This window comes from Strigops habroptila, chromosome 6 (genome assembly GCF_004027225.2).
Source record: "Strigops habroptila isolate Jane chromosome 6, bStrHab1.2.pri, whole genome shotgun sequence".
Taxonomy (NCBI): Eukaryota; Metazoa; Chordata; class Aves; order Psittaciformes; family Psittacidae; genus Strigops; species Strigops habroptila.
Window position 1 is genome coordinate 51,962,624 of NC_044282.2, and position 24,919 is coordinate 51,987,542.

A 24,919-nucleotide genomic window follows, 5' to 3' on the forward strand; every position below is an offset into this window, starting at 1 on the left:
CATTTCCATCAAAAAGTTTTCTGGCTAAAATTAATGATGTTATGGCTGGAATAGGGTTTGTATCAACTGCTCAAACACAGACTTGTGTGACTTATTAGATATGGTCTGGGAATCCAGCAAACTCATTTCTTCTACTGGCATATGAACATTCCTTAGAAAAAGTAGTCTGAGTTTTTGGTCTTTCAATTCCTGTGTCTGTCCAAAGTGAGTGATCACATTTATAAAGCACCTTGAGATATGCAGAGTACTAGTCTAATAGCTGGGTGTTATTATTAGTCTGTTCAGTTGATGTTTTATGCTATATCCATGGCAATAGTGTATCTGAATGACTTCCAAAGGTAAAAATAAATGATGTGGTTATTTAAACATTATTTCTCCCTTAAAGGGAGATGTTTATTTATTTTTAGTTCAGTGTTAACAAATATTAGCAAAATCCAGATTGGAAGGATATGCAGAAAGGAAAGTGCAGACAAAAAGGTTGGATTTGGACTGAAAGTGATTGTGAGAATTGCATAGTTCTTGATGGAATTAATTTTATGATTCTGATTTATAAATCTTACCTTATGTAAATGAGTTTCACTGACTGAAAGGTTTCCAGAGAAAGGAGCTCTTAGCAGTGGTTAATATCTTGCTAGGGGGAGAGTCCATCACATACGTCAATCTCTTTAGGCAAAAATAAAACCAGGGGTTTATCTTTTATGCATCATTAATAAATGCTTAATATTGTGGGGAAGGCATCAGACTTCAAGAACTAAAAGAAGTAGTTTTGCTTGAATGAAGGCTTGACATTTGAACAAGGACAGCTGCAAACTCTTTTCCTCCAGTATTATGAAAAAATAGTTAGAAAGATTGACCTGAGACTGCAGACCAGTGCTTTGGCAGGTTTTTAACACCACTTCAGAGTAAGTTACACTAATATGTATATTCTCCTGTTGTACTATATTGCCTCAGCATCAATTTTAAAGATTCCTAGAAATATTCCTCGAAGAGTCACCTCTACTTGTAGATCCATCAGGCCTAAAAAAACAAGTCATGAAGTACACGATGTCCCTAGCGACATATCCAGTTTCTCTAACTGTTGTAATTTCATAGCTCCCTTGTCCATCATATCTCATGAAAATTCATAATGTTACAGGCATAGCTCTGCAAAAAACATTTGAAGGATGGATGAGGAACTAAGCCACAGACGCTGTTTCCATTGCTATTCTATATGCTAAAAGCTTTTGCCCCAGGGAGTGATTCAAGCCCGAGTGGTGCAGCATGGTCACATCCAGACTGCCCAGAGCAGACTGACAATACCTACACAAGATAGCACTTGGCCCTGGGTCTCCTCTGTCCCTGTGTGGTATTTCTGTGGCCATGAGATTTGGTTATTTTATAACTTTTATCAGTTTATTGTGTTAAAAATAATTTCTGGGCTGTCCTGCAGCCCACTACAGTAGTACTTACATGGCATGAGACAGACATTGTGTATTGTATACCTTGGTGTACGGCATGACAACATATGGGAGTGCTTGAAGTCTCCAAGCAGTCTGTTTAGAGAGGGCTAGAGGACAGGGTAGAGCAAAGATATCCAAGCCCAGCGCACCTATCCATTCTGCTTACTGTGAACTGCGTAGGAGCAAAATTTCCCTAACCCACTCCAGAAGGAAGCCCAGAACTGAACTGTGTCACATTTACAAAGGGTAGACTGCCCGGGGACCACAATGGATGAAGGAAGTGGGGACATAATAATTTGAAAGTACAGACATATCCAGATGACAAAAGATATGTACTCATGAGCTGAGCTAAGTCACAAATGTAATTGACAGACTGGGTCCTTCAGAAGGGTCCATAGAGACTGCACAAAGACAGCTCCCTAAAGCAGCCAGCAGGATTATCCCAAAGAGCCTGTGGGAACACAAGAACTTCAGCTAAAAGAGAGAATGAGAGAATGATGCCAAAGCACCCATTTCGTTTCTTCTTCTACACAAAAGTGACTGCTTTTTTCTTCTAACTGCTGATGTCTCAAGTGTCAAACACCAAAAACTGTGTCTCCATAAACAGTTATTTTGGAAGATGAAATACATGTGGTCCGTTTTGTCTATGAAAAGTTCTTTTGATGTGCAGCTACAGCAGGGAGCAGGAATCTGCAGCTGTAAGCAGGAGAGCAGAAAGGGAAGATACAGATTTTATAGATTTATTTATTTAAATCGAATTGCCTGCTTCAGAATTGCAGCCATCTCTGTCAGATGTGCAATTCACACTACATAAGGATGAAGTGCTGATTCTTACTTAGAGTTATTCTAATATTATTAGAATTCTATTGTCACTTCTACCACTTCAGCACACTAGCTTCTCCCAGCTGTCATACTCTAGCAGTGAGGTAAATTCAACCAGATGAATCCAGTACAGGATGAAAATTGAAGGGATGTCCTTTGTAGAAGATTCAGTAACTGCTCATCTTTAACTATAGTACACAGGATACAGTACAAAGATTTAATAACAAAGCCTGTGGAAGCTTCATCTCAGAATGCCACATACCAAAATGAATACTAATTATTTAAACCCTTAAGCAGCTGGAGATCTGCTTGTAAATCTCATCTCTGTAATAGACAGAATCTCAGTCTGAACAGTCTAACCATTTGGGTATCACAAACCTTTTCAGGTTTTTATACCCAAGGTTGTCCTGGTTTAGACACCTAACTCCAATAAATAGTTAATAGTCATTAAAACAGCATATGTGATGAACTCAGTTCCATGCAGGGCAGCTGAGAGTCAGCTCAGCCTCTTCAGCATTTCCTCCTGACTATTGCTGGTGGCTTTCCACACCAGTTGTTGAGCTCTGGGATCTCATTCTTTGGTGCTCAAGTCTTATCAATTGTGCAGGGAGACGGGACAGATCACAGAATCATAGAATCATAGAATAGGGTTGGAAAGGACCTTAAAATCATCTAGTTCCAACTCCCCTGCCATGCTCAGACAGTCAGTTATGGATCGAAGGTAATTTAAAGAACCACCAGCTCCAAGTTAGGCAAGTCGCTGGCTGAAGCTGCAACCTTGGCGTTAACACACAGCATCACACTGAACATGGCAAGACAGAAATGACAGTGTGAGTGAGCAAGTGTACATGTACATACTTCAACTTGTTAACCTACAGGCTTGACACCCAAATACCTCATGAGATATAGCCCTGATGACTTCTTTGTTGGGTTGTATTAATTTTATCACTGTGCCCAACATGCACACCATAGAATGTGTGTAGCTATCGGGACATATCACTCACCCAGTGACCTTATCTTGATCAACTTTTTTTGACACTAAATGAAGCTGAAATAGGCAACATTCCCCAACATACATATATTATATTCCTGGTGTTTCAAGGAAACATTAGAATAATGTATACACACTGCTAAACTTACTTTGTTCTAACGAACAAGTAAAACAATATTCCACAATGTGAACTATTTAGCAGGAAGGTCTATGCTCAGCCAACGTATCTGAACTACATTTGACTAGTAAAAGTGTAAAGCATCAGACTAAACAGCAGTTTCTTCTAAATAGTTACACCACCAACAGAAGTATTTCCCCACTCCTCTACAATGTAGCTGCTTGTGAAGTCCACTTATAATAATGACATTTGATGACTTGCAGGCCAAACACAAAATAGTTATTTCTTTTTTTTATTTTTTTAAACTAAAGGATAATTATTTCTGGAATTTTTATTAACAGATCTAGAAGCTGCAATAGTTTATGCTTCTACTGACTCAAATATATTCAAGGCATCAAAAATGGTGGATAAAGGAACAGTTCGGTTTACATTTTCTTTCCACTCTGCTACTGGACAGAACTGGAGAGAGCTGAGTCCCACTGTTCCTACAAAGTGATGTTATCCTTACAGCTACTTGTGTCAGCCAAGCCATATGGACCATGCATTTGAAGACTGACCTTTGTTAGGGTTATATTTTCACAAAATTTTAAAAACAACAGGATCGTTTCCTTTTGTTTATCTATTCCCTTGTTCAAATAAAAGAAGTTGAAATAATATGAAACATGTCGAGTTTTGTTATCAGTTGAACTAACTTACATAGGCCTAGAACTATTCTAAGTATTTAGAGCCATTAACTAGTATGTTTTCATAAACGGACATTTCTAATCTCTTTGGACTTTCAAGCACATGTTTTTGAATGAAAATCATTCTATTTCAAAAGACATCACTGGGCTTATTATAATATTTAAATAATACATTCCTTTTGATCACGGTATTGTGACATACCTCAGACATCTTCAGTGTTTGTCCTATTTCTTCAGAGCACCAGTGAAAGATGATATCGTGTTGAATCAACTGGTTAAGCTGGGCACTGCTCTATGTTATGCAGTGTTTATTAAAATCAACCTTATAAACAATTTAAAGCTATTATTATTACACAGGAGGCCTTTAAATTAATTTGTGCTGACAGAAAAACTGCAAACTGACCTACTTCAGCAGTTTGCCTAAGAAAGCAAAGAGCAGTTTTTCAAATATACATTAAAAAAAAAATCTACATTTTGTAGTATGTGTTCCAGAAATGGCATTTGACTGAAGATAATATTCAACCAGAAGAGCAAGAGTGACCAGAAAGAAGGTATCAGGTACATTTAAAGAAGGTACCAGATACAGTTACTGGACAGTTCACTTTGGTTTTACTTTGGTTCACATCTATCCTATTCGTAAGACATTACATACTATTATAGATGTGACATCACTACAGCAATACAACACTTAACAGAATTATTGGCATAACTGAGCTAAAAGGGAAGTGCCATGCCTGAGCTACCATTTGGATGTCTCCGTTTTCCAGGGGAAGCAAATCTATTTTCTGAGGAAGAGAAGCAAATCTTTTTAAAAGAAAAATGGGTTATGTTTATTAGCTACTGTCTCTTGATCTGAGTCAAAATTCTTGATAACAAATATATGAAAGGATAATTTTCATCTGAAATAAGCTTGATTCTGTCCCTAGTAGTCTGAGCCGTAATTCAATAAACAATTATGTGTTTGGTCAGCTTCAGAGGAATTTATGTATGTATGTGTGTCATTACCGTGCTGAAAAAGGTTGCTGTCCTGAATCTCTGGATTATTATTATTATTGCCAAAGCTGTAGGTTTCAGATCTTGAGGCTAGAATGGGCAGAATGTGCACAAAGTAAATTTAGTCGCAGGGGTATTTCACTGCAATAGGCCAGACACCGGCTTGCAAATAGAGTAATGTCTTCTAATATGTGAAGGCACCAGTGGTATCCAGCCTCTGTCACATGTATTTCTGTGTGCCAATGTATTTTATCAAAATGTATAATTAACCCTTCAAGGCATACAGAACACTTTCAATTTCTCCCTGCCTTTTTAAAATGTCAAAGAAAGGTCTTTTCCCCTGCACTTTCAAAACATTATAATGATGAGAAACAGGGCGTTTTACTGGAAAATAAGTTATTCGTTTAACAGAAGTTATACAAAAAAACATCTTTTACTCAAAATGTTCATTTGTTCAGTCTCAGATAGATAATAACACATTTAAAGCAGTCTGATTAATATCCCTTACTCTGAAAGCCTCCCAGCCTCCAGTTATTCCTCAAGCCCTCATTTCCCTGCCTTTCCATTCTTTTATCAAATTTTCTATGCAACAGAAGACCTGATTTCTTACCAGTGAAAAGGGTGTATAAAAATAAAAACATATTTTGTGCAACACATTTGAGAAAAGAAAACCCACAGATAACTATATAGGGAGGGCTTTTTGATGGTTACCTTTAGAGGCTGATTATAATTATCAAAGAGTTTAGCGGTCATGGTGAATAGATATGGAATTATTTCATTTCTTCCTTGAAATCTCACTGGATCCTGAAGTAATGTCAAACTTGGGATGAATTCACAGGAAAATCATTCATAATGAAAAGCAATTTTGTAACTTCTGAACAGAGAGCAGATCCATCCTTGAAGCATATGTACAAACACATGGCCATGCCCCAGTGTGAATTTCAAGCAAACAGTATGTTTCATAAGAAACAGTCAGTTTGCTCATTTCTAGAGAACTGGCAGCCACTTTGACTTGCTGAAAGATCCAAAAAACATAATTTAAGTACTGTGTTTAAAGTTAATCTAGCTAACAAAAAGCAGGGATAAACTTTCCTAGACTAAAATTGTAAATTAGATGCAAATTGACAATAGGAGTAGAACTTTAATGAAGTACAGTATTCCCCACTGCTGAGGAAGTTAATTTGATGGTTAATGCCGTTCATTTACACATGGGTTCATTTGATGACTTCCTCCAGTGCAATGGCACTAGCTACTCAGTTGGTAGTTAGCTATCAGGAAGGAGGGTTTTTAAAAAGAACTATCTAACAGCGTTAGGAACAAGCAAACAAAAAAAGGAAAATCAATGGGACTGACACTTCTGAATCTCCCGCAGTGAGCAGTGGAAAGTTTTGAGCAGGAAGACTGAAACTTGAGAAAGTATTTCTCTAAGGCAGAGAGAAGTGAATGTATGATGCTCTAAGGGTACACAGTAGCCTGCTAGTGGGCATATGGGGTCTGCCAGTGAAGTACACTGGGGTAAGTACATTGGAGTAAGCCTGGCACAATTTGGAGGAGATGAGAGGAAGACAAGGAGGAGTCTGACTTTCACAGTCAGAAATTCCCAGGCTTTTTCCAAGCCAGTCCAACCATGCCCTGCCCATTACCATTTTCTTCTAGTCATTCTATACAAGCCCTTATAACACATTCAGCAAAGCTGTGACCAAACCCTTACCTCTCTCTTGGCAGAGGTCAAATTAATAGCACAGCAAATAAATTACTGAGTCAACAATGTAAATGGATTTCTCACTATATGAACTCCCTGACTATTGACTGTGCCCTACTTTATGCTATTTCAATCATCTTCAGGCAATGAAGCTCCAACTTGCTTAGCTGCTCAGTTTCCCTACCAAAAAAAGAAAGCACAGAGTTTATTAATATCTCTGAATTACACGGGATTTGGGACTGTTTTCCATGCTATATTACTTCTTGTGCATACGGTGAAGAGGAATCTACTGGAATGGAATGGAGTTTCAGCATTTTAACGCAGCTGAGAAGAATTTAGGGGTTTTACAGATGGTAAAATACATGTTTTTTTTCTTTTTTTTTTATTTGAACAAAACAAAGGGAAGACAGAGGAAAAACTAAAAATGAGAAAGACTTTTATTAGAATATTATGAAAACAGTTTGCCATGCATATTTTGTTTCAAAATATATTAACTGTAGTCTACCAAGATCAGATCAAATTACAGCATTAAAAGAATGCATTTGTTTCCTCTGTACTAGGCAGGATTATTCATATTTGTTGTTTCATCCGACATCATTGTTAGCATAATAAATTGCACATGTTATGCTAACTAGCCTTTGCCAACATTCCTAAATTAGTCTTCAAAGAAACATCTAAACGATTTCCCACTATAAAGAGAAGAAAATGCTGAATGTACAGTGCATTAAAAATAACAGAGCAGCATCATAAATGTCTACATGCACATTCATTTTTGCTAGCCCAGTCTGCCCAGAGGCCTTTCATTGCCAGGGATTTGTAGAGCCAAACTAGACAAACCATGATATATTTGCCCAGGAAGTCCTTGTTTTAAGTAAAGCTCACCACTTTGATCAGCTGCAAAAGTGCCAATCTAAAATCAACAGTGGCAGAACAAACTTTAGAGAATAAAGGTTTTCCAGATGGGCAGGTGATGAGAAATATTAGTCTGCTGTTGTAATGTTTAACCCCCTTACACAGTGATGAAAGAAATGCTGTATGTGTCACTGAAGGTGATGATAATAAAACCTAATGAAAGTAATAATGAATCCCCACTGTATGTCTGCAGCAGGCTTTGCTCTGGCTCACGCCAGATCAGCTACCATTTCAAATTATTCTTGAACAGAGAGGTGCATTTTGAGGTAAGAATAGCAATTAGCACTTTTCGTATGTCCACCAAGTTAATATTAAAGCTGGTTTATAGTTGAGAAGAAACTCAAGGCTCCTATTCATGTTTGCTGGTAGATCTACCTTAGATGACTGAAACAGTATTTATACTTCGCAACCTTTCCACTCTTCCTGAAGAGTTACTGTCCTGTAGCAAGGCGGCTGAGCAGAGCAGGAATTAGTTCCAAAACTGCCATAATTAAGAGCCCAGCCTACAGCCGAAACTGGTGACAGTATCTGAATATGAAAGTCTCATACTAACAACTTGAATATGCTGTGCTCAGTGCTGCTCACTTCACAAGCACCTGTTTGTGAAGATCCATTGCAAGAACGACCCACAACTCTTAGCCAATCAGAAGCAAGCATGAGTTAATGGCCTTTATGTTGTCTACAGCCTCCATTTGACAAGACATTAATGCAAGCCTTCTTTCAAAAGGCATGTCTAAAGTGTCGAATAAAAAGGTCAGCCTTGGTCTCAAGACCAAATGGTGCAGACTAATGTGCATCTATACTGGTTATGCTTAGCTTTCTCTAGACTGGCTGTAGACACTGTGATTTTACAGCATTAAATATAGCTATAAACTCTAAGACACGGAATGGGAACATACAGAAACATTTAAGGATGTACAACTTGCTAGATTGATGTTGGAAGCCTGCACCAGTCAGCCTCCAAGTCTTGTCCACCCATGCTATCTGGAGATAGCTAACCCCACCTCATGGCGTGGAGAAAAAGTTAGATTCAAAATGGTCAAGGTACACGCTAAAAATAAGCCATGCTGGACAATAAGTGAGACAAAGTTATGATTTTACTCATCACTTAGTCCTGTTGTCATGGTGTTTGCACCATTTTAAATACACTCCTTTAGTACAATACCTCTAAATTAGCACAACTGAATACAAATAAAAGTGACAAATTAAAGGTCCAAGATATACTTTTGATGCAAATACCCCTACAAAGCAAACCAGCTATGCTCAAGCATATAGACAAGGAGTTTACTAACAAAAATGGACTTAGGAGTATGCTGAAAATGTTTTGCTGCATCTGATTTTAACCTCCTGTAAATAAGGCCAGGGATGTAGCAAGTTTTTCCATTCCATATACCAGAGCAACTGGATCTTTCCAACCTGTTCTGGGAGCTCTGAGGTTGGGAACTTGCACCACTAAAGTGGTGAAATCCTTCAGCTGATTTCAAGTGTTTTCATGGTTTTTAGGTTGGAAGACAGTAATTAACACACTCATCCTGTCTGAGCTGTAAGGACATGGGCACAGACTATCCTCCTCACTCAATGCTCCTCGTAACGTTCTCTGGGAGGAAAGAGGTGGGAGCAAAGGGTCTCAATCAGCAAAATGTCTATGTCATGAAAACACAGGTTAGTCTTGGGATCAGCAAATGTAGGATCTGTTGATTATATCTCGATGTTGATTAGTGTTACTGTATCATGGGAAGCACATTAAAAGGAGAGTAAAAACCAGTATTTGAATTTTGAAAACTCATGATAGGAGGTTTTATTTCATTTTCAATTCCTACAGTAAAAGTCAGAAAAAAAAATTTAACAGTCTGTATATCATATCCATGCAAATATATCTATATGTAATATTTTTACAAAATATTCCTTCTGTGATTTAGATGCTAAGTGCCATAGATCGGCATCATCCCCACAGGAATAGGAGTCATTGCACAAAAGTAAAGTTGAGTAGGAGTCATTTCACCTAAGTCCTGTTATGAAAAGTTATTCTTGGGCTCTTAAGCAACAAAGAACCCTTTATCACCAGTGGTGAGGTGGGGAGAGGCAAACCCTAACAGACAGAGAATCTGTCCAAATATAGGCATCGAAGAGAAATGGGGTGAATGAAAATCAGGAGATGATTGTCTTTAACTTGACAGTGTCTTCACCTACCCAAGATGACCAGTTGAGCCCACATATCTGACTCCTAGGTTCCTAAAGCAAATAGGAGAAGCATGTCTTTTTCAATGCTTTCACTAAACCTAAAAATGTCAATGATGCTTTGAGCATAACTGAGAACTCTTGAGCCTACACTCTGAACAAAGAAATGCCAGGAAATGTTTGTAGGCATTAATCCTTGAACATCTGTACCACAGGATGGTTATTTTCATCACTAGCATGATTTTGGCCTCTGCCAGCATTTTCCCAGATAATTCCCAAACACAGCTGAAGTGTCAGGAATTGCCATAAAGCATTCCTAACAAGTCATTTGGATGTAGACTCCCCATCATGGAAGACAGTGTTCAAGAGTACAGATGCAGACTGCGATATTCCAGCTGGCCTCAGTGCCAGGGAGCAGCCCCAGGCACATTTAAATTAGTGATTGCCTTAGAGCAACAGAGGGAAAGCACTGAGAAGTACTAGGATTGCCTATAAATGGAAACATGCTGGAGTATTACATCCAGGTTTTGTTTCCTCATTTCACAAAAGAGGTAAAAAATTGGATAGAATGTGGAGGAGAGCCACAGAAACTATCAGAAATCTTGGAAAACGGCCTTGCAGTAAGAGATTAAAGAAGTTCAGTCTGTTGAGTTTAATAAAAACATGTAGCGATGATTTCAGTGATTACAATGTGCAAGTATCACCACAGGGAGAAAACACTGAGCAGCAACAGCAGCACTCTCATCTCACAAAGAAAGGCATAATAAGAGGTGATAGCTGGAAGGAAAGCCAGACAAATTCAGGCAAGAATCAAAACACACGTTTTCAAGAGTGAGGGTGATAACCACTGGACTGTACTGCCAAAGGAAGTGATGGATTCTCCAACTACCGATGGATTCAGATCTAGACTGGACATCTTTCTAGAAGATAAGCCTTAGCCAAACACAAGTTGCTGGACTTGACACAAGGCTAGCTGGGTTAAATTAAACGGCTTGTGTCATTCGGGAAGTCAGACTAAATAATCTCAGGGCCTTTGCTGGCTTTAAAAAATCCATAGATCTATAAAGTGCAACTGCGTAACTGTGAATTCTAGTCCAAGAATAATAAGTTTTGATAAAATAAGATTTCCATAGTGCAGTGCTCCATTAGCAGACACAATTCCAAGAGATCAGACTATAGTTATAAAATTGAAAATGAATAAAGCATGATGACATGGTGATATTAATAACAATATCGATTCTCCAAGTGTTTACAGGGTCGGTCAGCAGAAATTGCACCAAAGTCAGTGGAATTTTAGTGCTATAAAATTAGCAAGAGAAAATATGCTTCAGTTTTCCAAATGGCCAGTGAATGTCACAGAAGAAAATTGAAAAATCACATTTATTCTGTTAACACTTGAGGGAGGAAGGGGGCATTTTTTGGCTACACTTATTCACCTCAATTAAGAAGTGACAGGGCGCCAGCCCAGGCACTGAAATTCGAGCATCTGCACCGTTTAATAGCTAGGACAGTTCTTGGCACAGTTTCAGCTCTGGCCAACCGATGCTTTTTAAAACAATTATTTGCATCATCCAGGAGTAAGCATGGGCCAAGAATGTTCTTAGCAAGCAATTTGCATGTACCCATGCCTCTTCTGGGGCTGAGTAGAATATGGTAACATGAACATTTGCCCTGCTTATCTCATTCAGCTTGTGGTTCTGGAAACAGATCCTGGCATCAAATGCTTAGTGAAACAGATTTAGCCAGTGAGTTCAAAGTGCCAGCTGCTCTGCAGGAAAAGAGCTGAGCTCTCAGTTTCTTCCCTATCTCTGCTACAAAATTATCTTCTCTGTATGTATTTTAATTTCACGTATAAATTATATTGATCTATCTCTGAAGAAAATCAGCACTTTTGAAACTGTTCAACTGACCTTAAAATAAAAAAAGAAAAAACAGCTTTCAAAAAGCACAATTGCAAATTGAACCATAGCATTAACTTTTTGAAGTGACCAGATCCAATTAAAAATCAGAAGTGACTACAAATTAGGCAAAGTCAATACTTAAATTTTAGATCTTTAGACTTCAGAGTGGAATTTGAAGTCAAAATGAGAGATCTATTTAGGCACATGGAGTTAGGCACTGTGGAAAAATCACTCAAAACCCCTATACATTGAGAAGGGAGTCACTACATGTGTCTTGAGCATAGAAGAGCATCAGAATACCAACCGCTCCCTAGAATTTAAATACAAGGATATAAGTGAATGCCTCCATCTACTCATAAGTTGGGATCTGCTCCTCAAAACACAATCCTCTAATTATTTTGCTACCCTGAAATAAGGCTCTTTCATATTACAGCAAGAGGAGGCAACCTAACATTAATATAATAACTAAATAGCTAGATTTTTTTGCCTGATAAATGGGAGTATCCTGATTTGGAGACAACTTTGGCTCAGGTTAGGCACTAGGATAGTTCCTTAACCACAAAGCTACTGGCTTCCTACAAAAAGTGTGCTACTGTCCTTCTGAAGCAGCCTTACTTCCCAGCAGGAATACAAGTTTCATGAGGTCAGGAACGGACCTTACAGGAGCAAACACAGTCACAATCAGGGCAAGGCTCCCAGTCTAGGGATGGATGCCCAGTGCTCTGGTCCCATCTGAGCTTTGAGGCTGCATTTAAGTGTTGACTTCAAAGGGCTAAAGCTTGAGTAGAAATGGAGTGAATAAAACCATGAAGAGAATAAAAAGGAAACATGAAGCTCAGTCCAGGTAAGGAAAATCCTTAATAAAGATAAAGGCATGATGAATTTAGCATATCTCTTCCCTTAATTCTGTTCTAATTTTAAACAGTCTATTGTACTGTGCTGTTGATAGCCTTGTGTGAGCCATCTAACGTCCAGCCCACTCAGCTGCATGATCAGTAAAGAGACAATGCTACCACACACAGGGTTATTTGGATTAGTGAATACCATATGCAAGTAAATCATCTGCCAGATGGCATTGGAAGAAAGCTGCAACTCTCTCACTTTCATTTCCACAGCAGCAATGTTCCGCGTTTAAAATAAACTCTTCCAGATGAGTAAAAGATAAACTTTGTGGTGCTTTTTCTTGGTCTTCCCTTTGACTTCAAATTTTTCTTAAAAAAACCCAACACAAAACCAGAAAAAAAGAAAACAACCCACCTACTTTGATTGGTTACATTAATGAAAAATCCCAGTTTAGACCACCACAGTACAAAGCTGTCCCTCTAGGCAGCATCAAAATTCCCTGCTATTTACTGAACAAAAGGCAAAAATGAAATACAATATTTTCACTCATCAACTTCTGTCAACAGAACCCTTAAAAATGAACACCTACCACATTAAGCCATTTCCTGACATTTTATGGGTTTTCCACAGTGAAGAACTGTGCTGCTTTGTTGAAACATGGCTGTTTTCACATCTTCTGCAGTTTTAACCCTTTTTTAAAAAAATAGCAAGTATCTAGAATTAAACAACAACAAAAAAACCCTTAGAAATAGAAACAGAATTATTCTCATCAAAGCTTTTTTCAGGTTGCCTCTCTTGCATCTGCAGATGACAGCTCATTATCTCTGATTCTGTTTACTGTCCCAGGACCCCAGTCTTAGCTGTGCTTCTGATACAATCAGTTCATAATATCATCTGGCTACTAAATGAAATGAGAAATTATGATTTTTGAAATTTTCTGCTTACAGCAAAATTTTATGGACAAAGCATAAAGCAGACTTACTTTTTTTTTTTTTTTTTTTTTTAAAGATTTGTGAAGATGCATCTGAGACACATTTAGGCCTCTGAAGATCTGCAGGAGAGCAGACTGAATATAAGGAAAATGAGGCTCTGGTCTTTTCCTCCTCTCAAGCATTTTCAAAGGAACTAGAACTACCAGTGACTTCAACTGGACCTGTAGGATCATGGTCCTTCAGAATAGAAAATGTGTTGTACTGAACCACTTTTCAATCTGCTATGTTTTATACAGGCCCTTGGGGTAGGCTAAATTCTAAAATACCTATCCATATACACTGCAGAGGGTATTCCTGTTTGTGACTGAGTATATAAAATGACACCAAACCTACCTGTTGCACTGCATGTAGGTTCTGGGCCTCCAGGCATGCCACTTGTCTTTCTGCAGATGCTATTCACAACCTCTTTCTTGAAGCATTTTAGAAAGACCCCTAACACTGCTTGTCTCGAGGGCAAATGGGATCTGGAGAATGAATGGTCATGCAGCGACTTAGGAGGACCAATGAGACTGACCTACTGTTGGGGACAGTTGCAACAGGACTTTGATAAACTGAAATAACATCACTCATCACCAAACTACAGTCCAGGTGGGAAATTGACAAACGTCCCAACAACTGCAGAGATGGGTTGACACTCCTTTGGAGAAAAACCACACACATTTCTGTAGAATGCTGCAGATATTTAACAGACACATAAAACCAATCCCACCACCACCCCACCCCCATAATTTGTGAAGCTTTTTTTTTTTCAAATGCTTTTATACACATGGAAGTGCATAAAGCCTCATTCATCAGGCTTGAAAGGATCATCATCTAACTGACTGTGAGAGTCCTACTGCCCAAACCTAAAGCCAGGAGATCAAGATCATCAAAAATACTTAGGTGTCTGATTCCCAACGCTTTTAGTGGGACCGTGATTTCAGACTGCTTGCTTTGGCCATGAAGTAGATGGAGAGAAACGCTCAGTGCCCTACTGAAGTGATTATTATAGATTTCAAGCATGTGACACCCTCCTGAATCTTTCATGGCAAATAAGCTATTGATTACCTCCCTATCCAAGTTTCTTTCACATTACCTGAAAACAAGTGATCATTCTTAAATGTAGAAGGAAAGGGCTATCAACCTTGTTAGGTGGTCAGTGTGCCAGCCTTCCCCCCACCAAAGCAATTAGGAAAGCAATCCTTTCTCCACGTTACATAGAACATTTGGAATTAATTAAATATTCAAATTAATTTCTCTGATCTGAATCCAGTTACGACAGGTGTGAGGCTGCTAGTGATAGCTAAAGCGGTAAGTAAAAAGTCTAGAGGGAGGTCGTCATTTTCTGTTATGAGAAATAGCAGCACCATTCTGGGAGAGATCAAAAATAATAATTCAGCTGTGGAGGCCTCCTGGATCGTTTTGCAAGTCAATTACTCTCTAAGTGATTAGTTTGGAAAAAGTTATGTGAAAAAGGGAACAGGCCTCCCATTTTAAAATTATTTGTATGACTCTTGCAAGTTGTTTATTTACTTTATAGCCTTAGGTGGAAAGAAATTAAGTGTGCTTGAAGTGGGAATTATCCACATTTTTCAGCAAAAGCATAATCACACCGCACATTCACAGGGCTCAGGCTTTGAAGCCTGTGAAGCGTTCACTTAGTGGGAAGCTTAGGCAAACCAGGCAGCTGCTGAAGAAAGAGAGGAGAGTTTAAATACTTCTGGTTTTATTGCATCACGGAAAAACTGATCATTTATCTCATTAAGATGGAGAATTTTTACTGGAGAACTCCCGCTGGGTTTATAAACTTGCCTGCTGTGTTGACTGTAGTAACTGAAAGAGTAGTGTTGTCCCTTTGCCTGGGGATAGATGTTGGCCTTTGTGGCAAGGTAAGGAAGGTAAATTGGTGACAGATTCAGAGTTGTTCGGGGTTTTTTTTTAATGTACATAAGTCTCCCTTGACTTAAACAGATGGGGCACATAAAATAAATACATGCAACTGCAATTTATTTCACTTGAAGAAACCTCAGCTATAATAGCTACATGTGTGCAGGGGGGCCTGGCTTATAGCTAGGGCCTGGGACTGAGAATCAAAAGAAAGAAAGAAATTTTTTAAAAAGGAAATTATTTCTTTCTTAAATTCTTGGTCTATCCATGAGGGAAGTTCATTACAGGGGCACTTTCAAAAGCACCACAGACAAAGATGAATAAATTATACTGAAGCACATGAGGTCCATTTCGACCATTACATGGAGATGTTTCCTTCCCTCAGCTGCGCCTGTGTGCTCTCTAGGTGCAGAAGCTGACAAGTGGGTATGTCTACCTGGATGCCCAACACTGAGCTCAGGCCCGATAGATCTGCCCCCAAACCTTATGTCTCATCACATACTAAAGCAGTGCAGGCAGCAGGCAACACTCCATGACAACCACTCACTCTCCTCCCTGCTTCAGATTCTTGATGAACCACTGAGTTCTACCTGTCTGTCTTTTAAAATGAGGGATTAAATTGCACCTGCACACATGTCAGCACACACACACACACTCACATTTATTTTAAAATAACCTTTTTAGAATACAGTTAGTCTGCAATGTTGTGGCCATACAGAATGGGACCATTGAGAAATGAGGCCACTTGGAAGCATTTCCACTCGTTGCTGAGACTGGCCGAAGACTCCAGCAGGGAAAGTCTGCAAATAGTTAATCATCACTGGTGTGGCCCTCCATCTCTTAGCTATGGCAGGACAGTGGCATTTCCCCTGTGAAAAGCAAAAGGGAAAGGGCTACATTCTTGGGAGTCACTGTGCCCTGTACACATCCTAGTGTTTAAATCCCCAAGGCACAGGTACAGAGAGCTGGCCCAACACTGTTGGTGGACCCAAAATCAAATGCTCAAATTCTACCCATTTATGTAAGAAAGATAGCTGAAGGTACATTTTGGCTTTGGAATGAGTTGGCTTGTAACATTTATGTTTATCACAGACCTCAACAAGATCTTAATGTCCTTCATATCTGTAATGCACTTGCCTGCAGTGCAGTCAGTGTGTGTACCTGCCAATGAAAGCTGCATTTGAATAGGATTTGCGTGTTACCCCCAGTCACTGTCTGCCTCTCACCCTAAAGTTCAATTCTTCATGGGAAGTGCCTCTTACCCTAGTTTAATTCTTCATGGGAAGTAAGTTTGAGAGCAGTGGTGTTCATATGATGGTATTCTTATGGTGGTGATGGCAGAAAGAGGCATCTGGAAGGCATCCTGGTTTTGGCTGCATGCTCTTCATATAAATTGCTTATATAATAGCAATATACAGAACTTGCTACATCTTTCTGGAGGCACTGTTATAGTGGGGTGAAGTAGGAAAGTGCTGATCTCCTCTTAGAGCATCCTCTACCAGCTCCAAGAAGAGATATTCAACATAGTCCTCAAATCATACACAAATATGTGAGTTTACTAAGATCCTGTAGAGCAGAGCAGAGAAGAGAAGAGGTACTTCTTTTGCCAAAATGCTTGGTTCTATCCTAGCTGAGTCAACATTACTGTTTGTTCAAATAAGGGCTCTTCTTTGACTTTGCACTTACATTTTGCAAGATCTGTTGACCTACAAGGTCTCCAGTTCCTAGATGCTTCTATAACAAAGGCGTCACATGAACAAACATTAACAGCAGTCTCAAGAGAGTAATCAAAGTTTTCTTGTCTGCAGAGGCTAAATTACATTCAACCTTGGAAGTGACAAAATTTACATATTTCAGATGTTGAAATAAGCTGAACTTTTTGTAAGTAAGTTCCTAACACTCCACCCTTTTAAATTGTTTTCAGGCACTATTAATTCATTAATATTCCATTAAGGGTATCATGATCACTCTCCTACTCTGGAAGGAGGGCTTTAATTTAGTTACGATTGCAGGAATATCATCTCAAAAGAAAATGAGAACAAGCACTTGGTAGATATATGAAGAATTACATGTTATGCAAGCATACAACGTGATTGGGGACTTCTTATTCCACACTTCGTAATTCAGTACAAACCCACCTTTGCTGTTTTGAAGGCAAGTGCACATCTTCTGTTGGTCATTCAGTCTGAAAAATTATGTATTTCTCTGTTCTTCAGCCAGTTTTGGTGCAGTTCTTTACTACAGTATTTTCAGACTAGCCATCTTCTCCATCCTCCACCTTTGCATCCAAGGCTTTCCTTGCAAGAGGTGTAACACATTTCAGCAGTGAAACAATAGTGTTCCTTTAGCATCGCCACAGTAGTATTGAAAGCACAAACTTGGCTTGGCTTCTCTGTATTTTTACAGAGAACATAATGAACTTTTAATTCTTTAGCTAGCTGTTTAAAGGTGCTCCATGCAGCTATTTACAAGCATTTAGAATGAAAATGTGAAATGCAACACTGAAGATTGAAGCAGAACTTCTCTAAGCATGTTACACACCTCCCTCTGGCATTACTCAGAGAACTTTGTTCAACACTCCAGATTATGTTTTGACAGGGCACCCACCTCTACACAGTGCCTTACAATAAGCAGTGCAAAGCTCCACTTTACAAGATCTTAAAAACCTGCTCCATTTCAGAGCTTGCCTTCCATTGCCACCCAAGTCACCCACACAGAACACACTCTTGCTGTGAAGCATAAGGTTACATGAGATCCAGTCCACTATGCAAAAGTCATGCTGAGTGTCCAAGTAAACAACCACTCTAAATCATTCTTCCGTATTTATTCTATATACCTCAGAGCAGTCTTCCAATACCTAAAGGGGCCTAAAAGAAATATGGAGAGGGACTTTTTACAATGGCAGGTAGCGACAGGTCAAGGAGGAACGGCTTTAAGCTGAAGGAGAAGCATGTTGCTCTTGCACACTGAGCAGATTCCTTTGCTGATGGCTTCAAGCTAACAGAGGGTAGATAAGAAGAAATTGTTTTACTGTGTGGCCGGTGGGACATTGGAACAGGTTGACCAGAGAAGTTGTGGTTGCCCCATCCCTGGCAGTGTTCAAGGCCACACTGGACAGGGCTTGGAGCAACCTGGTCTAGTGGAAGGTGTCCCTGCCCATGGCAGGGGGGTTGGAACCAGATGATCTTTAAGATCATGAATGACCCAATGTTCACTGCTAGAACATGTTATTAATGTAGAGCAAAATAAGAAGTCATAAATGTCAATATGAATCCACAAGTTATATGAATCAAAAAAGAGTAAGTCAGTACAGCATCACATAATACCCATGAATTTATATGGAGCCCATTTTATTTCTCCCAACCCTCCACAACAGGCACCCTGAACCAATACAGGTGAATCTTCTGCTTTATAACAAAGCTACCGTGTCAGGGCTGTTGGTTTCTGATCTTTCACAGTAAAAGAATGAATGCTCAGTCTTTTTTTAAAAGATTTTTTATTTAAAAGAATATTCAGTAATATTCAGTAAGCTGTATCATACAGATTTATCTCATCTCATTACTGAGTTAAAGTGCCATCAGCCAAGCCAAACACACATTGAAAAGCGTATTCTCTTCAGTCTGGGTGAAGTCTTATGAACTTGGTATAAACACAGTTCATGACATGCAAAGCCCCATCAAGACCATAATGAGACTGTCAAGTACATTCTTAATGAAATCCAATGTGTCTGCATATCAAGAAATAGCAAGTTCAGCACACATGAAAATAAAGCACAGTTTGCACAACCAGCTGTATATACTCACTGAATAGTAGTGACACCACTAAAAAAAGCCTTTGCGCTTCACAGCTAAACTGTATGCGGCTCAACAATTTTGTTCACTGCACCATGAGGCTGCCAAGGGCACTGAGAGGCCTAAACAATTCCAGTGTAAGGTATCAGCAGAAGTTTTTACTCCATTCTTCATGGTGATGGCTCAAAAAAAGACAACAATCCTATTATTATTAGGACCTATTTTCAAAACCTTCTTATAGAAGCATTTCACCATCAGCACCCTGCATTGTCCAGCCCAACTGCAAGTAGTGCAACATGACAAATATACATACATATTGCAAAACAGTTTTAATTTTTATTTGTAAAACGTGAGTTTCCAAGATTAACCAGAAATATTCACACCCTCAAACTCTATTTCAGACATTTTTTGAATGCCTGTGTCTATTAAAGATTGTCCTTTATTTCAAAACAGAGTTCCAGCATAAATCACTCCCTTGTTTAATACTTACTGAGCAAAGTAATTTGTATTCCCACAGCATTTAAGCTGAGAATTAGACTGTCGCAAATATGCATTGCATAGTTATCTGCATTCTGTTTTGCAGATTCCCCTGGCACTTATTTCAATAAGCCAACCATCACTTCACTGATATCCCACAACTTTCTCGCAATCAAGTCATCCATGGCTTTGGGCAGGAGTTCTTCCTCTTTGCAGTCCCCAAAGTATTTTCCTGACACGCCTTCGACATCAGGAGAAGAGGCTAAATAAATAGCAGTCTGAGCTCCTTCCAGAGGTGTTTTGAAAAAAGCCCACGACACCAAGTTGAATAGGGGTTTAGCCAGCAAAGGAATATTCACATATCTGCCTAGATTTGTTCTGACAATTCCAGGATGAAGTGAATTGACAGTGACTCCTGTCCCTTCTAACCGACGGGCTAGCTCCCTTGCAAATAATATGTTAGCCAGTTTACTCCGACTGTAACAAAAGCTTTTATTGTAACTTATTTCACTGTTCAGGTCTTCAAAGTTGATCTCTCCATACTTGTAAAGCTTTGAGGATACTACAACAATCCTGCTTGGAGCAGAATTTTTGAGGAGGCCCAGAAGAAGGTTGGTGAGCAAGAAGTGACCCAAGTGATTTACACCAAATTGCATCTCAAAACCATCCTCAGTCTTCATGTACGGACACTGGAATATTCCTGCATTATTTATCAGAACATCCAGCCTTGGCTCTTCCTTAAGATAGGAAAGAAAAAAATCATTTTTAGAATTGCCATGCAAAACATACCACTATGCTTAGTATTTCTCACTGGCCACTGTTGAAAATAATTACATTCCTAGTTTTCTGAATTTTAACTTCCTGATATTCTCTTAGAGCACTTCTGAAAAAAAAACCCAAACCCCAAGTTGAACTAGGACTAAACAGCATACTTGACCCCAATAGTATACAGGTACAGGAGACTAGGTCTGTATCTATTTTCAATGTAGGCAGAGAAAGAGATAATCTCCTTCTCCAGAAGCAGCTTTTTCGATAGCAATTCAGTGATAATTTACCTTTGCAATGGGTTTGGTTTTCCTCTAAAAAGTAACCTGTTTCTTGCACTGCAAAAGCACACACATTAATTTATGGCAAACCTTGGCCATAGGCAAAGGGTCTACTGTGCAAAAGACACGTGGATGTGGAACAGAAAGCAATAGCTCAAAGAACTAACCTCAGGGTTGAAGAGAAACTGTTACATTGCAGACCCACCATCTCACTGGGGACATGTCACGAAAAACTTTGCAAAACAGTGTTCTCATGATTTTAAACACTACCTTATTTTGTTATCTTATTGTGCTGCCTGGTAAGAACTATGGACCAGAACTCATAATACAAAAGTAACATTCATGTTTCATACAACTTGAGACTTAACAGGTCTACTCAAGAACTAAGGGACCGAGGCTTGAAATATTTATGACACAACACATGCTATTTGACGGATCGGTATTCTGATTCAGGTTGGTAGAAAACGGACTCAAGGAGGTATGTTACACTTTACAGAATCAGGAAACCTAAGTAATTAACAGACAGGGTGGTAGAGATAATTTATCATGCACTTCATGCTCCAGCATCCACTCAGAAATTAACAGCTCTCCAATTTACCCAAAATAGTAACTGTTTCTGAAAAAAAACCCCAACCAAACAAGCAACAAATAACCCAGATTAAAGTAAGCTGCCTAAAAAAGCTCCAAATTCAACGCTTTCACCCACCTCTGACAAAAGACTGTGAAAGTATTACAGGAAATTTATGCGTGCACAAATCATAAGTGCATTTGTATTCTCTTTCTAGAAAAAGCAGCATGTTTGCTGTTAATTCTTTAAACCCAATGCAGGCACTGGAAGGCATTTTATCTCATGATAAAAATAGAGAACCTCAAAACGAATTTTGTACCATTTGCCTTTTATTTGACTGCCATTAGCAGCAATAATACATAGAGAGCAAAATCAAAATCTGCACTTAGCATTCAGTTAACAATGCTGGCATCTGATCACACAAAACATCAAGTACTTCAGCCTCAAGACTGAATTCTGTGAGATCTGAGGTTGCTTAGTGTTTCATATAATTGGGTCCCTAAGGCACGATCCAAAGATAACCACTCACTTCTCTTTACCCAAAGGGACATAATGGTTACCATCACTAAATCAGGGCAGGACTGAAGAAGTACTGACTGTAGATCTGCTCACTGAAGTGACATTTCTTTCTTCTTTAGAGAAAAACATTGCTTTAGAAACTTTCTGCAGCATCTGACTGAAGGATTTATTTTGCAAGACTTAGCACTTCAAGAAGCAAGAATTCCACGTGTGCTGTTTTCTGAGACTCCTACATTTTATAATCATAGAATGGTTTGGGCTGGAAGGAACCTTAAAGATCATCCTGTTCCAATCCCCCTGCCATTGGCAGAAACACGACCCACTAGACCAGGCTGCTCAAAGTCCCGTCTAGCCGGGCCTTGAACACTGCCAGGGACAGGGCAGCCATAACTTCTCTGGGCAACCTGTTGCAGTGCCTCACCACCCTCATAGTGAAGAACTTCTTTCTAATATCTGATCTAAATCTCCCTTTTGTCAGTTTACAGCCAGTACCCCTTGTCCTATCACTACTTGCTGTTATAAAAAGGCTTACAAATAATCTAGAGTATTATGATCAATGCGAAGCAAGCAGTGACTATGCCCAAGCGCAACAGAGTGCACAAAACACTGCTTTCATAGCCAGTGTTACCCCTTGTAGCTCCTGAGCTCACTTCCATTTTCTCCATTTTTCCATGAAACCCTCCAACATCTCAAAGTCTTATTTTTTTGCAGCAAGATAAAGGAGTGAAAGATGTGATCACTTGCAGTTGTGCAGAGGAAAGCTCCCACAAATTAAGTGAGGTGGTGGGAGTGCACTGTTTCCCCATCCTGCCAATATTCAAGTACTCTTCATCTCAACAAAAAACCCCACAACACCTCCGAAACAAACCAACCCAACAAAACCACAAATAATCAGCTCCAAAAAGGTTAAAGATAAAAAACATGAACTTGGGTGGAACAGCTCTTGAAATTATTTCTTGAACTTACATCCCTTCAGCTGCTTCTGGAATTAGTCTGAAAAATGAAAGTTAAAATGCAGGTGTCAGCAGCACTCTGCAGGTACACACACTCTCTTTTCCTTCCCCCACTTCTTGCTTAAAGTCACTTGTACCGGCTTTACCAACAAGGAGATGCTAACAAATTCACGTCTGGGTATTTTGTACTAAAAAAGATGCAATTCTTAGAAGTTAGACAGAAGGTTTCTTTTTTTGCCTTTATAATGGGTGGTTTATATCCTTTCGTGTATGCATATTCTCCCAGAACACTGAAGCAAGGTTAGACTTTACTGCTGGATTCATATATGAATATGACCTCAAAGAGTAAAGAAGTTAATACGTTTACTTTTCCCAGGTATTTTAGAAAAGCTATTTCAGAATTAATGCCCCAGGATGCCTGAGCTGGATGCTGACAAGTACTTAAAAAGCACTGGTCTGAGCAGCAGCAGAAATTACTAAGCCTGGCTTCCCGTGACTTTGTGTCTTATGGCTTGAGTAGCTAGATGTGGTGAGATGACAGTCTCAAACAACGCTTTTCATGGAAATGGAATACTGCCTCCAACAGTGCCTACCTCTGCTTACTGGTGTCTAGTAACACTGCTGAACTCATTTAGTGGCATTTTGGTCAAGTGAATCAACTGGAGGTACTTGTTCTCCTTAAACTCAGGTTTTCGGCAACTCTGCAGCAATGTTACATTTTCAAAAATGTCTATCTACTAAACTCTGCCAGCACTGGTGAAGAGATCTGAAAATGTGCATGGGGGGAGACAGTCTGAAGAGGTGGCAGAAGGAAGGTTGGAACTGTGAACAGTGCACTCGTGAACTTTTATTTCTCTGGAGACAAAGTTGAGCTATAACACCAGTCTAAAGCAAAAAAACGCAGCTTAAGGCAGAGTCGACTGATGATCAGAGCGCTGGAGCACCTCTCCTATGAAGACAGGCTGAGAGTCGGGCTTGTTCAGCCTGGAGAAGGCTCCAGAGGACACCTTAGAGCAGCTTCCAGTACCTAAAGCGTGGCTTCAAGAAAGCTGGAGAGGGACTTTTTACAAGGGCATGCAGGGACAGAACAAAGAGGAATGGCTTTAAACTGACAGAGGAGGTATTTAGATGAGATATTAGGATGAAATTCTTCCCTGTGAGCGTGGTGAGACACTCGCACAGTTTGCCCAGAGAAGCTGTGGATGCCCCATCCCTGGAAGTGCTCAAGGCCAGGTTGGACGGGGCTTGGAGGAACCTGGTCTAGTGGGAGGTGTCCCTGCCCATGGCAGCGGGTTGGAACTAGATGAGCTTTAAGGTCCTTTCCAACCCAAACCATTCTATGCTTCTTTGAATTAAGAGAGAAAGGAAGACAAATCATCTCATGCAGAAGCAACTGCTTGCTTTTCAGTACAGGAAAGGGCTAGAATAGTTTGGACTATAACAGACCAAACTAATAGGAACTTTATGCTTCCGGGTGCTAATCCACGGCCAATTTACTTATACCCTCCTTCCAAACGCTGTGGTGAACCCTGCAACACCCCATACCCGGAACCGGACTGCCCGATGCAGCAACGAGCCGTATTAATATGGAGCCCGCAGGACGACGCCGCGCTGTCAGCATCCAGCTCAGCCATCCCGGGGCCTCCTCGGCAGGCCAACGGCTCCGCCGCACCCCCGCGGGCCCGACGCCCCTGCGGGCCGGGCCCCGCGCCCCGCCGCCGCCCGGCCGTACCTGCAGGACGCGGTGGCAGAAGGCGCGGACGGAGCGGAGCGAGGCCAGGTCCAGCTCGCGCACCACCAGCTCGCCGCCGCCGCCCTCGTCCTCCGCCCGCTCGCCCACCTCGGCCCGGATCTCGCGGGCCGCCCGCTCGGCCCGCGCCCGGTCGCGGCAGCCCATGATGACGCGGGCCCGCATCCGCAGCAGCTCGGCCGCCGCCGCCCGGCCCAGCCCACTGTTGGCCCCCGTGATGATGACCGTCTTGCCCCGCATGGAGGCCCCGCACACGACGGCGGCCCGAGCCGCGCCGCGCAGCCAGCGCCAGGCGGCCAGCAGGATCCCCCCGCCCAGCGTCAGCCCCAAAGCCGCCGCAGCCATCCCGCCGGGCCGAGCGGCGCTCCGCCCGAA

The 24,919-nt window shown here is 40.4% G+C and overlaps 1 protein-coding gene across 1 annotated transcript; it reads right to left on the bottom strand.

Annotated features, from left to right (window-relative positions):
• Positions 1 to 18,919: 18,919 nt before the first annotated feature.
• On the bottom strand, positions 18,920 to 24,919 carry LOC115609758 (retinol dehydrogenase 14-like). The gene is made up of 2 exons (XM_030490372.1): positions 24,527 to 24,919; positions 18,920 to 20,445 (listed from the first exon to the last, which is right to left on the bottom strand). Exons 1-2 carry the CDS (start codon positions 24,887 to 24,889, stop codon positions 19,828 to 19,830), a joined length of 981 nt encoding a protein of 326 aa, XP_030346232.1. The 5' UTR covers positions 24,890 to 24,919; the 3' UTR covers positions 18,920 to 19,827.